We start from the raw sequence: 19134 nt of genomic DNA on the forward strand, positions 1-19134 counted from the left end.
AAAAATAATCATATTTTCCACTTCCTACTCCGTCAGTCTTTATAAAAAGCTTATTTTTGATGTTCTTTTGGGTAATCACCCTCGAACCAAACTGCTCAGATTACTTTTACAAAACGAACTATAGATTGCGTCACCGTACATAATTGGTGTCGTTTTTCGATGATGATGTTCAAGGTAGTCAACCCTAACCCAAAATACCGGAATTAATGGGTAGCGATTTTAAATGGATTCATTTCTCAGATGGTCATCCTTACACATCTTTTTTTTTTATCATTCAAACATTCATTATATATTGTGGCGGCATCTATTTGTTGGTAACGTACTAGTTTTCTATCGCGACTCCATTTCATTTTTAACAGTGGTATTGTAGCGTAACTTCCCTACCGCTCGTGATTTCATAATGTAATATGTTTTCGTTTTTAGTAAGTCCTCGATTACATCTTTTCGTTATCGACGTCAACCTATTTTTCATTTCATTCCGGTGTAAATGCTAGGGATTAGGGATCTGTATTGACAGAATTATCAACATAGTTTGGCTTGGCCTATTCGCGCGGAGATGGCGCTGTCAGTAGCTTTCTCGGTATAATTAGAACTCGTTTTTCTTACACATTTCTTTATTTGAAAAAGTATTGTGGTAAAAAGTTTAGGAACGTTGGATCCATCTGCAAGTGGACTCGTTCTAGTTGATTTCATGTATTGGAACTGCAAATAAGTTTTTCTGGAACCTTAGCGGTATTTGAAAGGGAATTAATTTGAACTTTTCTGCCTGGTCTAGGTATGTAATATATCGAGCTAAACTTTAGGCATATTATTTATATTCATGATTTTATTTTATAGAAACTTAGTCGTATTTTCAACGCAATCTGTCATACAACCGATCAACTGGGAATAAAACCTTTTTAACCTGAATTATTCTGCTTGGTGTACGAACTTATTGTTCCCACCCCACTTCAGTATTAACTGTTAAAAGTTCACGAGGGACGTAACTGGCCGAGATGGAGAATTTGCCCAAAAGTATGAAGAAAAATTTAATGAAAATATCGGAAATACTGTCATTATTGAAACCTGAACAAGTTGACAGTAAAAATGCATTTTTCAACTAACAATATTAAATAAATACACAAATTTACATTAATGTACATAAATGTATAGTAATACTCTTCTGAAGACAATACTTTGAGTATATCATCTACTTTATCACAAATAAAATATAAAACATATCATATATTTTGAGGCTTCTGATGAATTGTAAATTGAATAGCAATGAAAATATTCAGTAGAAAAATGCTAGCAAGCAGATGTCAAAGACACACACCATATTTCTTACATTTATGACCCCCTAATGGTTTTTCAAAAATATATTTGAATATTCAGTTCTTTGTAGTTTCGAAAAGACAGTCGTATACTTTCAAAATATTCTCTAAAAATACAAATTATAGGAAGATGTACAAGCTCTTACAGAAGCTTCTATTTATGAGATCAAAAAGCATATAACGGTTCAATCGGTAGAAAAGTTGGAAAGATATAAATTTTGATCCCTTTCATAAAATTCGACATGATATGCACAATGTACAAAATATTTCGATGATGAAATCATATGTATGTATAATTAATTTGACACATATTTCAACGTATACTGATCATACTGTTTCGTTATTGATAGATACTATTCTACATTTTGTTATCTTCTTATAAATACATATTTTCGTAAAATTAAAGTTTCAGATATTCTTACACGTTTAGTAGAGATGTTAAAATACTATTCAGTACATAAAACATGTTCGAACATGTTTTAACATGTCCAAACATGTTTTAACATGTTTTAACATGTTTGGACAACCTAACCTAACCTAACCTAACCCAAAGGAGTCAACCCAGGCCAACCCAAAGGGGTCAACCCAAGCCAACCCAACCCAGCGGAAATCGGATCGGAAAAATTTTGGTACAAGGATTTTCCGGAAAAATTTTGGAACGCGGATTTTCCGGAAAACCACTTTTTTAGACTAATTCGGCAGTCAGAAATCCATTGCGACTAGTCCCGATTGCGAAAAACCAAATTTTCGCATTTTTTCCAAGAGCGAGTTATATCAGGAACTGATAGTACACCGGTATAACATTACAGATGCATATTCCCAGACCAGGTCGTTAGCCGATCCAGCTTGCTTACTCAGCATTGCGTCATATGCGAACTTATTTATACACCTTGTTTTATTATTCATGTCATTCAATTGTAGTTATATTGCCTTAAATGTACAAATAAAGTTTTTAAAAAGTCTCAAAGCAAATCCTTCGAAATAATTAGCGTATCTCGAGAACGGTAAACTTCCCCAGAAATCGGCGAACGGCGCGTGAATCGGGAGGTCGAATAGAGCTGGAATCGACGCTCAAATCAAAAAATCCGGGTGCTACTAACCTTACCTAACCTAACCTGACCAGACCAGACCTGACCTGACCTGACCTGACCTGACCTGACCTGACCTGACCTGACCTGACCTGACCTGACCTGACCTGACCTGACCTGACCTGACCTGACCTGACCTGACCTGACCTGACCTGACCTGACCTGACCTGACCTGACCTGACCTGACCTGACCTGACCTGACCTGACCTGACCTGACCTGACCTGACCTGACCTGACCTGACCTGACCTGACCTGACCTGACCTGACCTGACCTGACCTGACCTGACCTGACCTGACCTGACCTGACCTGACCTGTCCAGACCTGACCAGACCAGGCCTGATCTGACCCTATTGGATGATGCTCTGTATGGGTTGATAATTTACCAACTCATAAAATATAAGATAATTTCTCAATAGATCGGTTATAATACTTTCGAGACAAATTCAAAGGCTATGAATTCGCAGATTTTTTATACCTACAAAGAATTGAATGATGTGATTTTGAAATGAGAATGGAAATTAAATAAATTGAGCGAAAGAAATTCTGAATATCATTCGAATTATAATATTCTCACTGAATCTTTTGTAAATTAATTTTTAGAATTCTGCTAAGTATGTATACCTGCTATGACGAAAATGTGGAAGCATGATTTATCTCTGACTGTCTCATTTTTAATATCACAAGATTTATGCCTCTATCATTCAGCACAGAATATTTATTTATGATAACAATGAAACGTACCCTTTACGAAACAGTTTCAGTTTGGTTTCATAAAGAGGATATCACCTGTGTTTCTCTTAGTAGTTCCTGTTTATTGATATCTAATTATATAATTATGCGGAAATCCATATTATTGCCAATAATAATATTGGGAACAGTGACTATTGAAGGTAGGCGGATGACTACTTTTTATATAATAAAATCATTATCACTATTTCAATGACGGTCGAACCATTCTCAACAACTTTCGTGTAAAAATTAATTGTAGATCATGGTAGTCATTAAGAGAATAAAATAGAGAAACGAAACTGAGTATTCGCTGCTTATTAGAAGATTGATGCTATATTCAAGTATCTTAATTTTTCCACTTTCTCATTGTAGAGTCTGTGTTGGAAATGAAGTGACCAATGAAATAGTATACAATCAGTAATTTCAATAAATTAACTATATTCAATAATCATATAATGAAAAGATGAATATGAATCTCACAGGGAGGTTCGTAACGAAACTCAATGGAAATCAACAATAATTTTAATTTATGCCTGTAGAAGCAACTGATCATTTTTCGCAACCAGTTATACCTATATATTTCGGTATTATTGAAAGACAATGCTCAAAGAATTTGAATGAAACTTCAAGCATTGAATCATTGATTGGGATTATTTGTCAACAATGATCAGAACATTGGAAGAAAATAGATATATTGTCAATCATGATTTCAAGCCAATTGAAGCTATCGAGTTATCGATAAAATGAATTTCATACTAAGATGTGTAATTCATGCAAAGAAGTAACTTTCAGATACAAACTGGAATAAAAAGCCAGATACATATAGCCCAATCATTTATTGTGAAAAACATTAGTGAAATTCAAAAATGGTTCATTGAGAGTTCGGGTACATAATACCCTCAAAGAGAAAATGTGTTATACCTGTCAAGGTGTATTTTGGCTATAAAAACCTCAAAAATATTCATGTATAAGTAGTTTTTCGAATATATCGAATATTTGCACTTTTTCAGTATAATATGGACAATGATTTCTAAAATTTCTGAATCAGACTATATTTCTTATTTTGAAAAACCTAACCATGATATTCTACGCTTCTATTAGGTACCCTATATATTGTACGATATTTCAAAAAATATCCACTGCATTGGTATCTGAAACATTCATATGAAACAATTTTTTAGGCCACACTCCCCCATATCAAATTTCTGACGGAAGCTCAATGTGACACTATGTTCGGAAATCAAATGCCAAGTCTGCACTTGCTGAAATATTTTTGAAATCGAGTTGATCTTTCCGTCGGTTCTCGATGAAGTTTAAAAGATTCATCTAGTGAGAAACGGCAGCAAAAAAATTGTTGTTGAGAGATTCAGTGACGAAGTACACACAATGGAATGAATTTCTGAATAATCTTATCTTTTGGAAATATATTTATACAATCATACAATCAGTTCTATTAGATGCAATGTCAAAACACGTTAAAATATATTATTTGTGAGATCAATCTTCAAATAAAAGGGATCAAGTTATATATATATATATAAGTTATCATTTTACAAATGGTGAAATATTTCAGTGAGAATAATGGAATCATAAATCATTTCAAGGTATTTGTTGAAATGATCAACAGGTTATGAGATTAGATGTTGGTAAGGAAGATACAACCATTTTACATGATATAGACTATAGACAGAGCAAGAAACAAAGATAATCTTACGATTATATTATTACAAATCCTTCATTCACTCAAATACATTATTTTCAATTCGTCAATAAGTGCTATTCTGATCATTTTCATACTGATTTCAAATTAAGAGCCACCGGTAGACAGCCTATTGGGCATCAACAGTACCGGGCAGGCGGTCCTCGATTGAAGATAAAATGTGAATAATCAATCCTATGTCATATCATAATGTTTTAACAAAAAATGATGTTCACTGAAATCAAAAGGTATTCTTCATTTAATGATATTATTAACAATGTGTTTACTAAAATGATTATTTTTATTGATATGGCTATACTATCCACCCTGTTAATTCAATAAATGAGCGAAATGTGATATTTATGGTTCTCTGTTGTAATATTGAACGTCTGAATTCACTTCAATTTCAAGTGTGTTTCAAAATAACTTGTACTGAATCTAAGTTTGTATCAAGAATACTAATAATTGGCGACAATATCTGACTTTTCTACTTTTCAGCATTTATTCCCCAATTAGATGGGCGTATAGTTGGTGGAAAAGATGCGAATATAACCAGCTTTCCTTACCAAGTATCTCTGCTGAGAGGTTTATCACACGTATGTGGCGGATCCATATTTCACACAAATTATATATTGACTGCTGCTCATTGTGTTCATGGGTAAGTATGAGTATGAGTATGTGTTAATATGTCCTAAGCAACCGACCGAAGGTTTATATTAGATAAATTACTGAACAGCGATAAAGTATTGACGGCTTTTCCCATAGCATGAGAACTAGACAAAACAAAATGAAAAAAAATTTGAAGCTTTCAAAAAGCCGAATTGTGCTTCTTGTGCTCAGCGAGGAGAAACCAGCAAATCAGGAATAGCAGACCATGTTTGGACCCATCAACACAACATCGAGTGGTCCCAAGCTGAGATCTTGCACAGAGAGGAACATTGGTTCAAGAGAAAATTTAAGGAAGCCGCATACATGTTGTCCAACAACGTATTCAGCCAGGCCAGCGTAGATATACGAAACATATGGAAACCCATCATCAAACGAAAAATGACCAACTCCCGCCAAATCGGTCATCTCTCACGGAATCAGTGAAGCGGAAAATGGAAAGTAGAGGAAGTGAAAGTATTTCAACGACCTATAAAATAGTCATCTCTCGGAGGAATCAGTCCAGTCATCACCAGAAGACGATTGTAGATACCAACAATCGAAACGTCGTGAACTAACGTGACTTGGAATCTCTACACTTTTTTATTTTTTATTTTTTATTATTTTCTTTTTGCATTCCTTTAATTTTTATTTATTCAATTATTATATTTTTACTTGTAGGTTATTTCACTATCATTTCATTTCAGGTTTATTGTTGCTTAATATAATTGTTATTTTCAACTATTCTTTTTAATTATTCTTTTTTACTTGTTTCAGGGATTTCAAATCATTTTATATAATAGACAATGGAAGTCCGAACTAGTGAAATTCATCACGAAACATTGTCAATCACCTTCAGACATATATACATATTGAATAAAATAATAATCAAATCGGAGTTGCATATAACAACATGAACAAAATAGTTCTATTCACAGCCAATTATTCCAATATGATTTCTATATTTGTTTCAGTTATCTCACTACTTTATTTTCAATCCGAGTGGGATCCAGTATCGCAAATCAAGGAGATGGAACCTTTAAAGTGTGTAAAATTCATATCCACGATAAATTTGATCAAAACACTATGGATAATGATATCGCAATTTTAACGGTGAGTCAAGATATCGTGCAAGATTATTAATTTCGCTATTTTGGAAATGAAATCAGCTTTTTAATGTATCATTCATTTCCGATTTGAATGAGGAAAATTGGATTTTCATTTCAGAAAGATCGTGCTAAAGCTAAGCATCTTAAATTTTAATAAAATAACAAGTGTTTCAGGTTGGAGAAGTGATACAAAAGTAACGTAGGCAGCACCAACAATATTGTATGTCTAAAATTATTGTCAATTTAATTTTCAGTTATGTTCTCCTCTGAAATTTAGTGCTACAGTTCTTCCGATAGCTCTTCCAGGAAGTTCGGAGGCCATTCCCACAGGAGCAAAAGCTACCGTCACGGGATGGGAGTTTTGAAGGTATTATTTCAATGTAGAAATCACTTGATTCGAGATTTGCGTGTACTGTTCTGATTTCTTAAACCTTAAGATTGTTATTCTTAGAAAGAGATAAAAATGGAAGATAATGTTTCAAGCACCAAGAGTCGAGCATGGAAACTTCGCGTCTTTTTCAATAATCATGATGATTTTATCCCATCTTGTGCTCGCACAATTAGGTCTGATAGCCCTGTTGATATACTGAATTGGCTATGTTCCATGAAAAAATCACATTTGTTGCGATCCACTACATAATTTTCCAGTAATGCAGTTTTTCTTTTTCGAACATGCGTAGAGCGCCTTGCATTCCAACGTTTGAGTACTTTGCTGGTTCAGCACTTTTGGCTGTACTATAACAATCATTTTTATTATAAAGAAACAGTTGAACGTCTTAGAAAAACCGATCAATAACTCAAACTCTCCTCACACAATACTGCATGTACTATCCACAAAAGTTCATACACTTTACGCAAAGACCTGCTACCGAATATGTTAAAGCATGAACTTTAATTTTTCAATGAAAATTTAAAATTGAACATAAATTGATTTGTGGTATACCCTTTCATTTGTAGGTAATTTGCACCTTTCACATGTGTTTGTTTCAATTATGGGGGTAACGAATTTTTTTTTGAATACGTTCCGTAATTCTTCATTTTTTTCATTTGCGAAAATATGAAGCGTTTTCAAATTTAAACGTCCGAAGTTATATGATTGAAACATTCAAGTAACATTTTATTGTAACACGTGTTTCGCTATATAGTAGCTTCCTTTGACGTTTTTATACTGACTGAATTGTACTTAGTTTGTTCTTTATGTAATAACAATTTGAATCGTATGATCTACGTAATGACTAATAATTTTACATGAGTTTAGGTAAGTACTAATTGAAAAGTCCAACATCGTAAAAGAAAATGTTTACCAACTATATAATTATAATTTATGCTTCATATGATTTTAATTATCATTTTTACAGATCTTTTTTTTTTGCTATTTTCACCTTCCACAATCTGAAAAATATGAAAATTATAATAGAGAACTTTATACAAGTGTAGAAAGGGCAAACTTTTTAGTTTACCCGAAAAAAATTGCTAAGAAATAATACAATACTCATCGTAACGTTTCGGAGGCTAACATCTGAAACATTCGATGTTATACTAAGTGCTTTCCGATATCAGTAGTTGCCACTATACAAATTTTTCTTCAAGAAGGGTAGCCAAGTACTATCATTTCTAAGGAGCTGTTCGAAATACAATTCTCTCCAGATATGATAATATACGCTGATTCTTTCTGTAAGAGACTTAAACTAAAAGAATCAGCGTTTATTCTCATATTTGGAGAGTGTATTTCGAACAGCTCCTTAGAAATAGATCGTTCTTGGCTACCCGTCTTGAAGGAAAATTTGGATATTGGCGAAATGGCGACAGACTGATATTGGAGAGCACCTTGTATTACATCGAATGTTTCAGTAGTCAATCAACAACAACACATTTCAAAACTCCTTTGACATCTGTCGAAGAAATTCGTAAATAAATAATCAGCAAAGGAATATTTATGATGCACTGTTTGGAACCTTTGATGTAGTAATGAATATTACTGGAGTTTTTTTCCCAAAACAAAATCGTTATTTTCAACACCTCGACACGTGTTTCCATCACCAAGTGATCATCTTCAAAGAGGAAGATTAAAACTGATTAATCTTCCTCTTTGAAGATGATCACTTGGTGGTCGAAACACGTGTGTTACATGAGGTGTTAAAAATAACGATTTGGTGTTGGGAAAAAACTCTAGTAATGACCAAAAGAATGATTGCATATATATTTGAATTTTTTGTCCATTTCTGAAGACGGAGGCAGATTTTGGCCTCTTAAACGTGATAAATAGAACATTTTTCCTTGTGAAAATTACTTTGATTTTACGTAGTAACTTGGCGGGGTAAAATAATTAGTTTGCCCTTTGTATGAAGTTCTGGGGAAGGTGAAAATACCCAAAAAAGGGCGGGAAAGAAATTAGGGAAGAAATTGAGGATATTTCGATTAATCTATCTGATTTCTTCTCCCGGTTGTTCTATTTGATAGCATTCGAGTCGTCAGTAGGTACTACTTACTAAAGCCATTCAGCTCATCTCAGTACCTTTTTGATGCAGAGGAACAAACAGTCACTGACAGTTTCGATAACTGCCAAAGATTAACGAAACATTTTGTATCAATCAAATGCATTTCTATATAATGTGATACTCAAGTTTTCTTAGTTACAGTTGACTAATACATTTTGTAATTGATGATAAAATAATTTTTTGCCAGACTCGCCAACAACACAAGTGATAAGTTTTTGATTGGTTATACGATCAAAATTTATTTTGAAACTTTCATGTTACTGTAAAGTAAACGACACCTTCATCAAAAATTTGATTCATAGGGTTCACTTACTCTAATTCGTTTATAGGTTTGAAAATCGTCCCGTGGACAAAAAACAAAATGTTTTAGCATAATTTTCATTCAGTTTTATTTTTGCATTTTTGATACAGATAATCAATAAACTCCTCCAATATGTATCACCATCAACATATTCAGTGTTTGAGAGTGTGTGACATGTTCAATATAAAAATTGTGAAAAATTGCAAAATTTTCATAATTGATATCTATATAACCTTTTACTACATAATGAGTTCTTACACAAAGTAATGAGGGGCATACTTGAAGACTGGCTGTAAATCAAATTATTCAAATGAACAATTCGTTTAGGCCATTCTCAAATCATCTACACTGTAGGTTAATGGACTGAGACCTTTCAGAAAACAATTTCTCCCTGGCTAATACCACGAAGGGTATTGGATTATATCCCACAGACATCAGTGCAGAATTCTTCACTGAAGTTATTCCTGCATGTGCTGTTGGCGATACAACTGCCGCAATAGATTTTCAATTATTGGAAACCACTTGCAGACCGGTTACGAGCTATTTGGTCTCTTGTCAGTTTAAAGTAGTGTCCATCATCAACATTGAGTCTATGATTTCCCTGAAAGTGTGTCGTTCCAATAATTGAAAAACGATTTCGGCAGTTGTATCGCAAACAGCATTTGCAGGAATTACTTCTGTGAAAAATCCTACACTGACACCTGTCCGATATAATTCAACGCCCTTCTTGGTATTAGCCAGGGGAGTAGATGTTTTCTGATGGGTGTCGGTCCATTAACTTATGGTATAGGTGGTTTGAGACTAGCCTGAACGGATTGTTCATTTAGATAATTTGGTCCTATTGAATTCATTTACTCATTTCGTGATATAGCTGTAACAGTTTCAATAACTGAACTAACGTTTTTCTAGGAAACTGACAAGGCTGTGTCAAAATTTTGCAGCAAGTAGATATCCCTATTCTGAGTCAGAAATCTTGCCTTTCAGTCTATGGAGGTGAGTACATAACCAGCAATATGTTCTGTGCTGGATATGTTGGTAAAGGAGCAAAGGATGCTTGTCAGGTGAGTTGGTAATCAATTTTTAAGAGTTTATTTTGAAACAAAAGAAATAGTTGTATCATATTGAAGATATTTCCTATCAAACTCCTACAAAAATTTTATGAAGAACATAGAAGATTTCAGTGTTTTTGATCAGAAAAGGTTTTTTGATACTCATTTCGACGAAACCGAATCTTTCAAGTACCCCAAAAAAAAAAATCAAACGAAGTGAGGTTTGGAAAACTTACTCTCTCAACTCCTTGAGTTGCTATCTGTTTGATTAGAACGTGTCTATTCTAAAATTACAAACTATTATTTCGTTATGGGATGATACCCCATCTGGATGAAAAATAATGTGGAATAGTGCTAGTCTCATTTGCCCAAAGTATTCCATAAAGAAAATTTTACAAAAATGAGATAATTTCAAAAAGGATATAGTTGATTTTAATATTTTTTCAATACAGTCAAAATGATTTTTGAAACCTTCCATAAAATTACTGGCTCAACCTGCCACCGAATACCACCGTTGGAATCAGAATTTTATGATCTAATTTCTGCTTGTGGGTGGAGAAGCATACATCCTCTTTTATGAAAAGTATGGATCGAAATCGCAACTTTGAGATAACTGTATCAATATATTTGTAATTTATATTAAAAAAATCTGCTGTATATTATTCTATATTAGCTATCGCGTGGCATGAGAATCGTAAATATTGAAGATGATCTCGAAAAACCTGGTTTATTCACCACGTTTCATATAATATTCTTCAATACCTCTCATTTAACAGATAATATAATATTTACGTTCCAGGGAGATTCTGGAGGGCCACTGATGGCGAATGGAAAACTTTTTGGAATCGTATCATGGGGAGTGGGATGTGCCACCCGAAGTATCCTGGTGTTTACACTAATGTTCCAGTTTTCGGGGATGGATCAGAGATTATACAAAATATTGAACCTCAACAAGATCTGAGTCAGTGCTCCTACACATATTGCCTGACATCGAGTAAACATTCATCAAACCTGAATATTGAGGATGATATTTTTAATTATTAATGGGAAATCCAAATATTGACTCACTGTTTCTCAATTAGATTCACTGATAACAAAAATAGGAAAAACAGGTTCTGATTCAAATTACATTCCAAATCTTTTTCTACACCCTCAACTATCCTTTACAATCAAGTCGGATTGGGAAATATATGTATCTAAGAATGAGTAATGATTTTATTTGGTTGCCTTCCAAAACGTATAATCTCCTAGAATATTTTGAGATACAATTTATCGAAGAAAAAATTACACAGTTTCTCATGAAATTTTACTCAACAAGCTGAACTATTTCGGCATATGTAGTTTACTGTCTGACTCTGATCATTCAACAAGTAGAGTACGAAGAATGAAACTTGTACAAAGATAAGTATCTACTAATTGAAAAGTTGAAATTGATGGGAAAGAAAGGTTTAGGTTTTCTGCTTCATCTTTAAACAAAAAAAAATTATGAGCCGTCACGGGACGCCTGGCAGATGTGAAACATCAATAATAATATTTTGATATCCTTGTGATGATTGTTGGGTACCTTTAATATTTATAATTATAGTTTAAAAAAACTAAAGAACACGCTTTTAAAGAACATCGGACTAAAAAGTTATAAATATTTTTTTAATAAGCTTAAATGACGAACAAAAAATATTAGTATTATTGTGAAAAAAGCGACTGGCGCTTGATATACAAACATATGGCACAAAATGCCCACTCTTTTTATACACTAGTATTTTTCATTCGTTATTGTTTCAAGCTTATTTAAAAAAAATAGTTTTTTACTCTTTTTACCCTATATTTATTTTATCTATACTTTGGGATCAATCAGCCGTAGATTGTTTAGAAAAATGACCATTAATATTTTCCGATTCCAGAGAGGGAGCCTGAAAATCAGCTACCAAGCCCAAGGAAGGCAGCAAGCGCACAAAGGACGGTTACAAAAAGGCAGCAGACACGCGTGTTACTAAAAAAAGTGATAATATCGATATATCAAAGAGGTTACGTACAGCGTCACCTGCAAATAGATCAAGTAATAACTCAGAATTGTCTTTTGCTACTCTGAGAGCAATAATGTCGATAATTCTGTCAAATACAGATCCCGAGCTTGAGAGTTACAAACAAACAAACGTACATACATACATAGAGGTGAAGCTAATGAAAGCGTGATACTGTTTCTTGTATATATGAAAAATATGTCGAAGTAAATGGATAAAAAGGACATTTTTGTGATATTCTGATGACACCTACTTTATTTTCTGAGAGAAATCCCAAACTTATTGTTGGAACATATACAAACAGTCAAATATTTTCATTTACTTCTTTCACAGAAGTGAACCTTTGATACTCCACAAAAAACAAAATCGCTGTCAAGAGAATATTTCTAAGATAAAATCTAATACAGAGTCGAAGCAGTTAGATATGAACTTCCTATTCACTAGTGTGAGCCTAATAATAGTGGAGCCCAAGCGGGGATTTCGGGATTCACTAAAGCGCAACAGATTAATATACAGGGGGATACCTTGTACCTGGTTAAGCACCTCCACCAAATATGAGCCCCATATATAAGGCCGCCCGTGAAGGATAAAGGATCAGATTAGTAAAAAAAAAATTGATCATCAGAAATTCTCGAGCGTGTCAGATTAAGGTAAGGTGATTTAATTACATCAACGAAATGTCCCATAAAAAAGTCGCTAGTTTTATACTTCTTCTGTATATTCAAAACGACAGACAGTGTATTCTTATTTCAAATTTATGTTCGGATTTGGTTGGTACTAACTCAAATTATAATTTATCTTCTTAAAAATATGGTGGAAATAATAGTAATCATCACGCAATATGTACTGATCTGTCAGATTTTATACCTTCAATCAGAATGATTTATTCGAGCTTTAAAAGTAATGCAGACATTCTAAAAACGACAGGTTTGGATTGGATTTGGAAGAAAAATAGATAGTCTAGTAATATCAGCACAACATTATTATATTTCACTCATTATGTTCACTTAAGGCTCATAATTCTTGGAACCAATAATCACTTTCCGACAGTATGGGGAATGATATTGACGCGATATCCAAATGTATATATTACTGAATAGGATTACTTACGTTTTATCCTATTCAATCCAATAATTGATAATGAAAAATAAAAGGTTCAATGAATAAATAAACTTTTTCAATTAACGTCGGCTCCACAAAGTTCTCCGCCTGATAACGCATTCCAAAAAGGTGATGACAGTAACGACTTGAAATTTTCAGTTCCCACAAGAACAAAGTTTCATTATGTTGTTTTTAATTCTGTCTTCATCAAATTCATTTTACGTTTAATGGAATTTGTCTACCTATCTAATCAACACAAATTTTTATTTGTGTATCACTTGGTAGGCATCATTTGACAACTGTATAATTTCGTTATTATTTATTTTGATCTTGTGATAACGATTACTAACAAATTTGGGTATATATATAATAACTTACTTATGATTACTTACTTGATCATGAGTTTCTCACAAACCTATGTGTTTCTACTCCTATTTGGCGTAGGTGAGTATTCATTCTTTCCCTTTCGAAGTTTTCATTGTTTCTTGAACAATATTTGAGCTGATCGTGGCGTCCTCTATTCGTCTATTTACTGAAATGTGAGACAGTTTCTCCTATTGTTCATAAGCGACTAACTCAATATACCACAGACCCATGCGAGCTTTCATCATCCGTAAGTTTCTTTAGATTGGTGAATAGTGTTCATCTTATGAGACCCGTGATATAAATATTCATATTCGATATTTACTCCACATAATTCTAATATCAAAATATGAATTCAGAGTTTAACGCAGAAATTGGGAATTTCAATTTGAGATTTTTAGATAATGTAAGATTTTCAAAATATATTTAGTTCCTTTCTAAATGAAGAGATCATTTTTGAAAACTTAACCTTTCAATGAAAGCCTTGAAAAATGATTTTTCGAATTTTTCGAAATATTTCTATTATTTGAATGATTCCATTATCTCAGCTTTATTTATCATAGTTTGAAATATTTCATATATTCAACAATATTTCATGCACACAAATGGTATAATGAAATATCTATAATTTATATATTACCGAAAGAAGTTTATATTATATTTAAAAAAATATGTGTCAAATGCAGAATAGTGTATGAGTTTTTCAATCATAAAAAATGAAAGGTTACATGAAATTTATGATTAAACTTGGAAAGGACTTATACTATTGACTAGTTAAGAAAAAAGCATTCAAGGGGAGTTTTCAAACTCTTCATTTGATGATAACACGATTACAATAATATGATTCCATTAGTGATCTACATTATCAAAATCTATGGAAAATTGCTCTGGATGTGAATTATGGGAGGATATTGATGATGATTCCATAGATTGATTCACATGATTTCCAATGCGAACATGATATTTCACGATACGATATTTTAATCAGTTTATAATGGCGAAATATCTGATTTATTCATTATCATTTTTTTAGAAATTCTACTCTCCTTCGACATTAAATTTAGCCCATTATATGATTATCATTTCGTTATCTGCAAGAAAATGCAAAATGAGCTCATGTTATATCGAATGCCTTAATATTTTATTATTATTGTGATGAGTAGTTGTGAGTAGTAGTTTCTGATTAGTCTTCATTTTTTTACAGTTTACTCTGCGAATATTAGACCAACTCTTAAAATTGTTGGTGGCTCCAATGCCAGCATTGAGGATTATCCATATCAGATTTCTCTTCAGTTTTATGGTAGACATGGATGTGGGGGGTCTATTTTGAATCCTTTGTTCATTTTGACCGCAGCGCATTGCATATTCGAGTAAGTATAAATTGTTAACTGCAATTCAAATACGTATTGACGTTTGTGATTATGACAAATATCATTAGGCTAGCCACACACTAGTAAATTTTTGGTTTCTGTCATTGAATAATATCACAGGGAACTCTATAGATGCTTGCTATCAGTTTAAAAATGGGTTTCGGTCAAACTTCATGCATATCTACTTCTGTTATGGAGAAAATGAAGAATACTGAAAACTTTGGGTCCGTAAATTGAATAACACAAGTTCATTAACAGTTTTTTAAATTGTCTGTGAACTCCCGACGCAATTTTCTAGTGGACTCTCATTAAAAAAAATATATGGAATGATGAAGCTAAGTTCACCAAAAATGTATTATTCAATCGACACAATAAGACGCATTTTGGGCTGATGAAAATCTAAACCGATATTTCCAAGAAAGTTAGAGTTTCACCGTACCTACAAACACAGAATCCTGTTTTGTTATAAAGCACAACAGGATAGGTGTTTCATAGCACACTCGCTTGACGGTCATCGCGCTATATGTTCTCATATATCAATCATTTGGTTTTTCCAAGTCACGTTTTTCATATGTTTCTTAATTTTTGAGTTCAATACTCCCGACGTTGAAATTTTTCTTTACGTCTGTTTTTATATGCAATAATGTAATATGGAAAATTTAATTTTTCGGTAGGTTCACTTAGGTGAGCTATTATAATAAATAGTATTTAAAAAAAAAAGGCTCGAAGAGTTTTTCTAATGGAATGTCTATGATTAAACTGATCCGTATCGCCTCAAATTTGTTCTTTGAAAGTACTGTTCATCGATTCTGTGATACACGTCAATATATATTTTTTTTCAGTGTCAATTCTGAACAGATCAGTGTAAGAGTTGGTTCATCTTATCGAAACAGCGACGGAGAAGTTTATGCTGTTTCGAAAATTTATAAGCATCCCTTGTTCGACTTGAGTACTTTCGATTTCGATATAGCATTGCTGAAGTTACGAACCGAACTTACATTTGGTCCTGGAGTTCAACCAGTGGCAATAGCCTCGTCAGGTACCATAATTCCTAATGGAGTGTCAGCTATAGCAACGGGTTGGGGAAGATTGCTAGACGGAGGACCAGCAGCCAATCAGCTTCAAGTTGTTACATTGCCTACTATCACTACAGAAAGTTGCAAAACATATTACGATGATGCATCAATTACAGATCGAATGATGTGTGCTGGATATGATGAGGGTGGAAAAGACACATGTGAGGTAAAATCATTCATAATATTTGACTTAGCAGAACAATGCTGATTTCTGTGCTTTGTTTTCATTGTGAAAAAAAACTATCATAATCTGCCTTTTTAGTGAAAATCTGCTTCTACAGTGAAATGATAATAAGGATTTGAATAAAAATGAAAGTACATATTACTTTTAAGAGCAGAAGATCTTCAAATATTACAACAATTCACAGATGAGGGATAGGCTATCACACTGCATTACTGCCTTGATCATTCCAGAATGATATGAGATGTTCCGATTTTCCTAAATGTTCCGTGCTAAATTGAATTTGTATGCATTTCAATATCCAACGTTATCTTTTATTTAGTCTTCAAGTCTATTCTGGGACCAAATAAATATTGTAGTTCTTTCCATTTTCATAAAATGTTTACCTGATTTAGACAACTGTATAGCATCCCTTCGGTCACTTATTAAAATATTAACCACTATTGTTGACTTTTAGTTGAAAAGGTGAAAAACAAAAAACCGGCAGTTTTTTAAAAAATGGCAGGTATCGTTTCAATCAAATAGTTTCGATTATTTCATTCTTTCTGATTATAATGACTTAACGAATTATTTTATTTTCAGGGTGATTCTGGTGGCCCCTTAGTTGTTACTGGAATTCAAATTGGAATTACTTCTTGGGGAGACGTATGCGCAAAGGCTGGGAAACCTGGAATTTTCACAAAATTAACCGAATTTAAAGACTACATCGATTCTATAATAAATTCGTGAAGTATGAGAGCTCATGAATAATCAAATTTTAAAGGATATGTTGTTCAGTTTATTTGTTTATATTATCAATAAACTCAATCAGAATGTATTAAATTTATCATACTGTTATCGTGAAACAATGAAACAAAAAGGTCGGAAAATGTTAACATAAAATAGTTGCCTCTCAGATCCTCTTAGGTTCAATTTGTAGACGTGTTTTGCTCTATGATGTAGAAGATCGTTCTTTCACATTATCATACTGCACTGTTGACTCCTATCTAAGTTGTTTTCGTTATTTTAAGTGGCTTCCACTGACATTCCAACATTGTTCAAATAAGGAAAAAATAATTTTGTTCAGGATATTCCGACGGTTCACCCCGTCTGAAGAGGCTCTCCTGGTACTGACGAGGAGCTAGTACTCCGAAATCGGTCTGTCGGTGGTCGTTCCGACAAAATGAATTTAATTTCTGATTTTCATATATAGGAAGTTACTTGCAACGAATCTTTCGAATGGAAAACGTTGCACATGTTTCACTTTAGCTTTCTGAGCGGCATTAGCTGGGTTAGTTGTTTTTTTTTTCGTTAGATATCTGCCACACGTAGGTATAAGTCGCAGGTTCACATGAGAGGCAAGGGTGAGGTGTTTTCACCTGAACTTGAGCATATATAGATATAAGTAATACAGAACCTGGAAGCGGTGTAACTTATTTCCTGGGTTTCGTTTTTATCAGGTTTTCGTACTGGTCTATGACAGTAAAGACGATCACAACTGCGGTTACGAAGACGCCATCTCTGGGATCGACAGAGAGGACTCAATCCTCGAGGCTCCCCGAAGCTTTTTTTGGACAGTTCAGTTATTTAGTTTAGCACCACTGATAAAACTTTGGCGGATCGAAACAGCGGTGTCTGGTTGGATCACAAGTTAAACTGTTCTATAACCTAAATGACATTTTTATACATGAATCATACAACTATTTTATGGCATACGTAAGATATCACTTGTAACAATTGCAATTTACTAAAAAATGCAGAAATATAATGAAATATTTATCAATGTCAACAAATATTCAGTAAAAGTTATACTACTTATTCACCACTATGTGGAAATTGGAAACATTGTTCATGAAACGAAACTGCAGAATTATTTGCGTGGTTGTAGAATCAACGAAGTTGACATTATAAAGATTTACTCAATTATCTTTTGATGGAGAGTCAGATACGAAGATAAGATATACACTTTTAGATCACGTGATTTTTATCAAAATCTTGAGATTTTGCAAACTCCTTAAAAAACTTCCAACGGTAGTTCGGAAACTTATGAACAAAATATTCGTAACGAACTCTAGACATCAATCCGAAGAAGGTCAAAAAACTTTCAATGTGGGTTTTTCACGAGACGTGCAAATTTTGTCAAATGTAGATGCTGACGTTAATTGTAATTTTAAATATATTTCTCACGTACATTACGCATAGCAATGTAAAAAACTGGGAATGAAATGCAAGATGATATCTCCCAAGGTAATATACATTTCTTTAATTTGTTAATTGATCTTCAGTGCCCGAAGACGATAATTACCGTTAATCTACGTGCATGACTGTTTTATCGGTTAGATAAAAATAATGTTCTATTTCGCATAAAGAAAAAATATAATTCGTGAAATACTTTTGGAAAAAACCTGTATGGAGAGGGATGAAAATAGTTTTTAGCGTCCACAATATCTCTCATGTAAGAAACCACCTTCAGAATATTTCCGGTGCTTTGTGCGGAGCTAATGGCAACCTGTCAACCTTCGAACTGCCGATGATACTAAAAAAAAGTTTACCAAAAAAACCAGTTACGAATGCAAATGATAATCTATCAAGTATTATTCATTCAATATAT

At 33.3% G+C, this 19134-nt stretch overlaps 2 protein-coding genes and 1 long non-coding RNA gene across 3 annotated transcripts; all 3 read left to right on the forward strand.

The window, feature by feature from the left end:
• Nucleotides 1–371: 371 nt before the first annotated feature.
• On the forward strand, nucleotides 372–1172 carry LOC141481620 (uncharacterized). The gene is made up of 2 exons (XR_012465059.1): nucleotides 372–775; nucleotides 838–1172. It is a non-coding gene; the product is annotated as an uncharacterized lncRNA (long non-coding RNA).
• Nucleotides 1173–3134: 1962 nt separating this feature from the next.
• Nucleotides 3135–17366, forward strand: LOC111512437 (trypsin-7). Its single transcript, XM_074173698.1, has 8 exons — nucleotides 3135–3292; nucleotides 5329–5488; nucleotides 6450–6588; nucleotides 6839–6946; nucleotides 13851–13998; nucleotides 15122–15287; nucleotides 16130–16529; nucleotides 17127–17366. The coding sequence occupies exons 1-8, from the start codon at nucleotides 3238–3240 to the stop codon at nucleotides 17271–17273; spliced, it is 1323 nt and encodes a 440-aa protein (XP_074029799.1). The 5' UTR covers nucleotides 3135–3237; the 3' UTR covers nucleotides 17274–17366.
• LOC141481621 (trypsin-3-like) lies at nucleotides 10262–11638 on the forward strand. The gene is made up of 2 exons (XM_074173404.1): nucleotides 10262–10444; nucleotides 11232–11638. The coding sequence occupies exons 1-2, from the start codon at nucleotides 10397–10399 to the stop codon at nucleotides 11391–11393; spliced, it is 210 nt and encodes a 69-aa protein (XP_074029505.1). The 5' UTR covers nucleotides 10262–10396; the 3' UTR covers nucleotides 11394–11638.
• Nucleotides 17367–19134: the final 1768 nt, after the last annotated feature.

This window comes from Leptinotarsa decemlineata, unplaced genomic scaffold, assembly GCF_025532065.1.
Source record: "Leptinotarsa decemlineata unplaced genomic scaffold, Ldec_3_MD MMD2_tig00000251_RagTag_RagTag, whole genome shotgun sequence".
NCBI classification, from domain to species: domain Eukaryota; kingdom Metazoa; phylum Arthropoda; class Insecta; order Coleoptera; family Chrysomelidae; genus Leptinotarsa; species Leptinotarsa decemlineata.

Bases quoted from the DNA above. Each gene is read 5' to 3' on its own strand.
- LOC141481621 (XM_074173404.1), top strand. From the start codon at position 10,397: ATGTTCTGTGCTGGATATGTTGGTAAAGGAGCAAAGGATGCTTGTCAG. The intron at 10,445-11,231 runs GTGAGTTGGTAA...TTTACGTTCCAG, and splicing joins GAGCAAAGGATGCTTGTCAG to GGAGATTCTGGAGGGCCACT.
- LOC111512437 (XM_074173698.1), top strand. From the start codon at position 3,238: ATGCGGAAATCCATATTATTGCCAATAATAATATTGGGAACAGTGACT. The intron at 13,999-15,121 runs GTGAGTATTCAT...ATTTTTTTACAG, and splicing joins TCTACTCCTATTTGGCGTAG to TTTACTCTGCGAATATTAGA. The intron at 15,288-16,129 runs GTAAGTATAAAT...ATTTTTTTTCAG, and splicing joins GCAGCGCATTGCATATTCGA to TGTCAATTCTGAACAGATCA.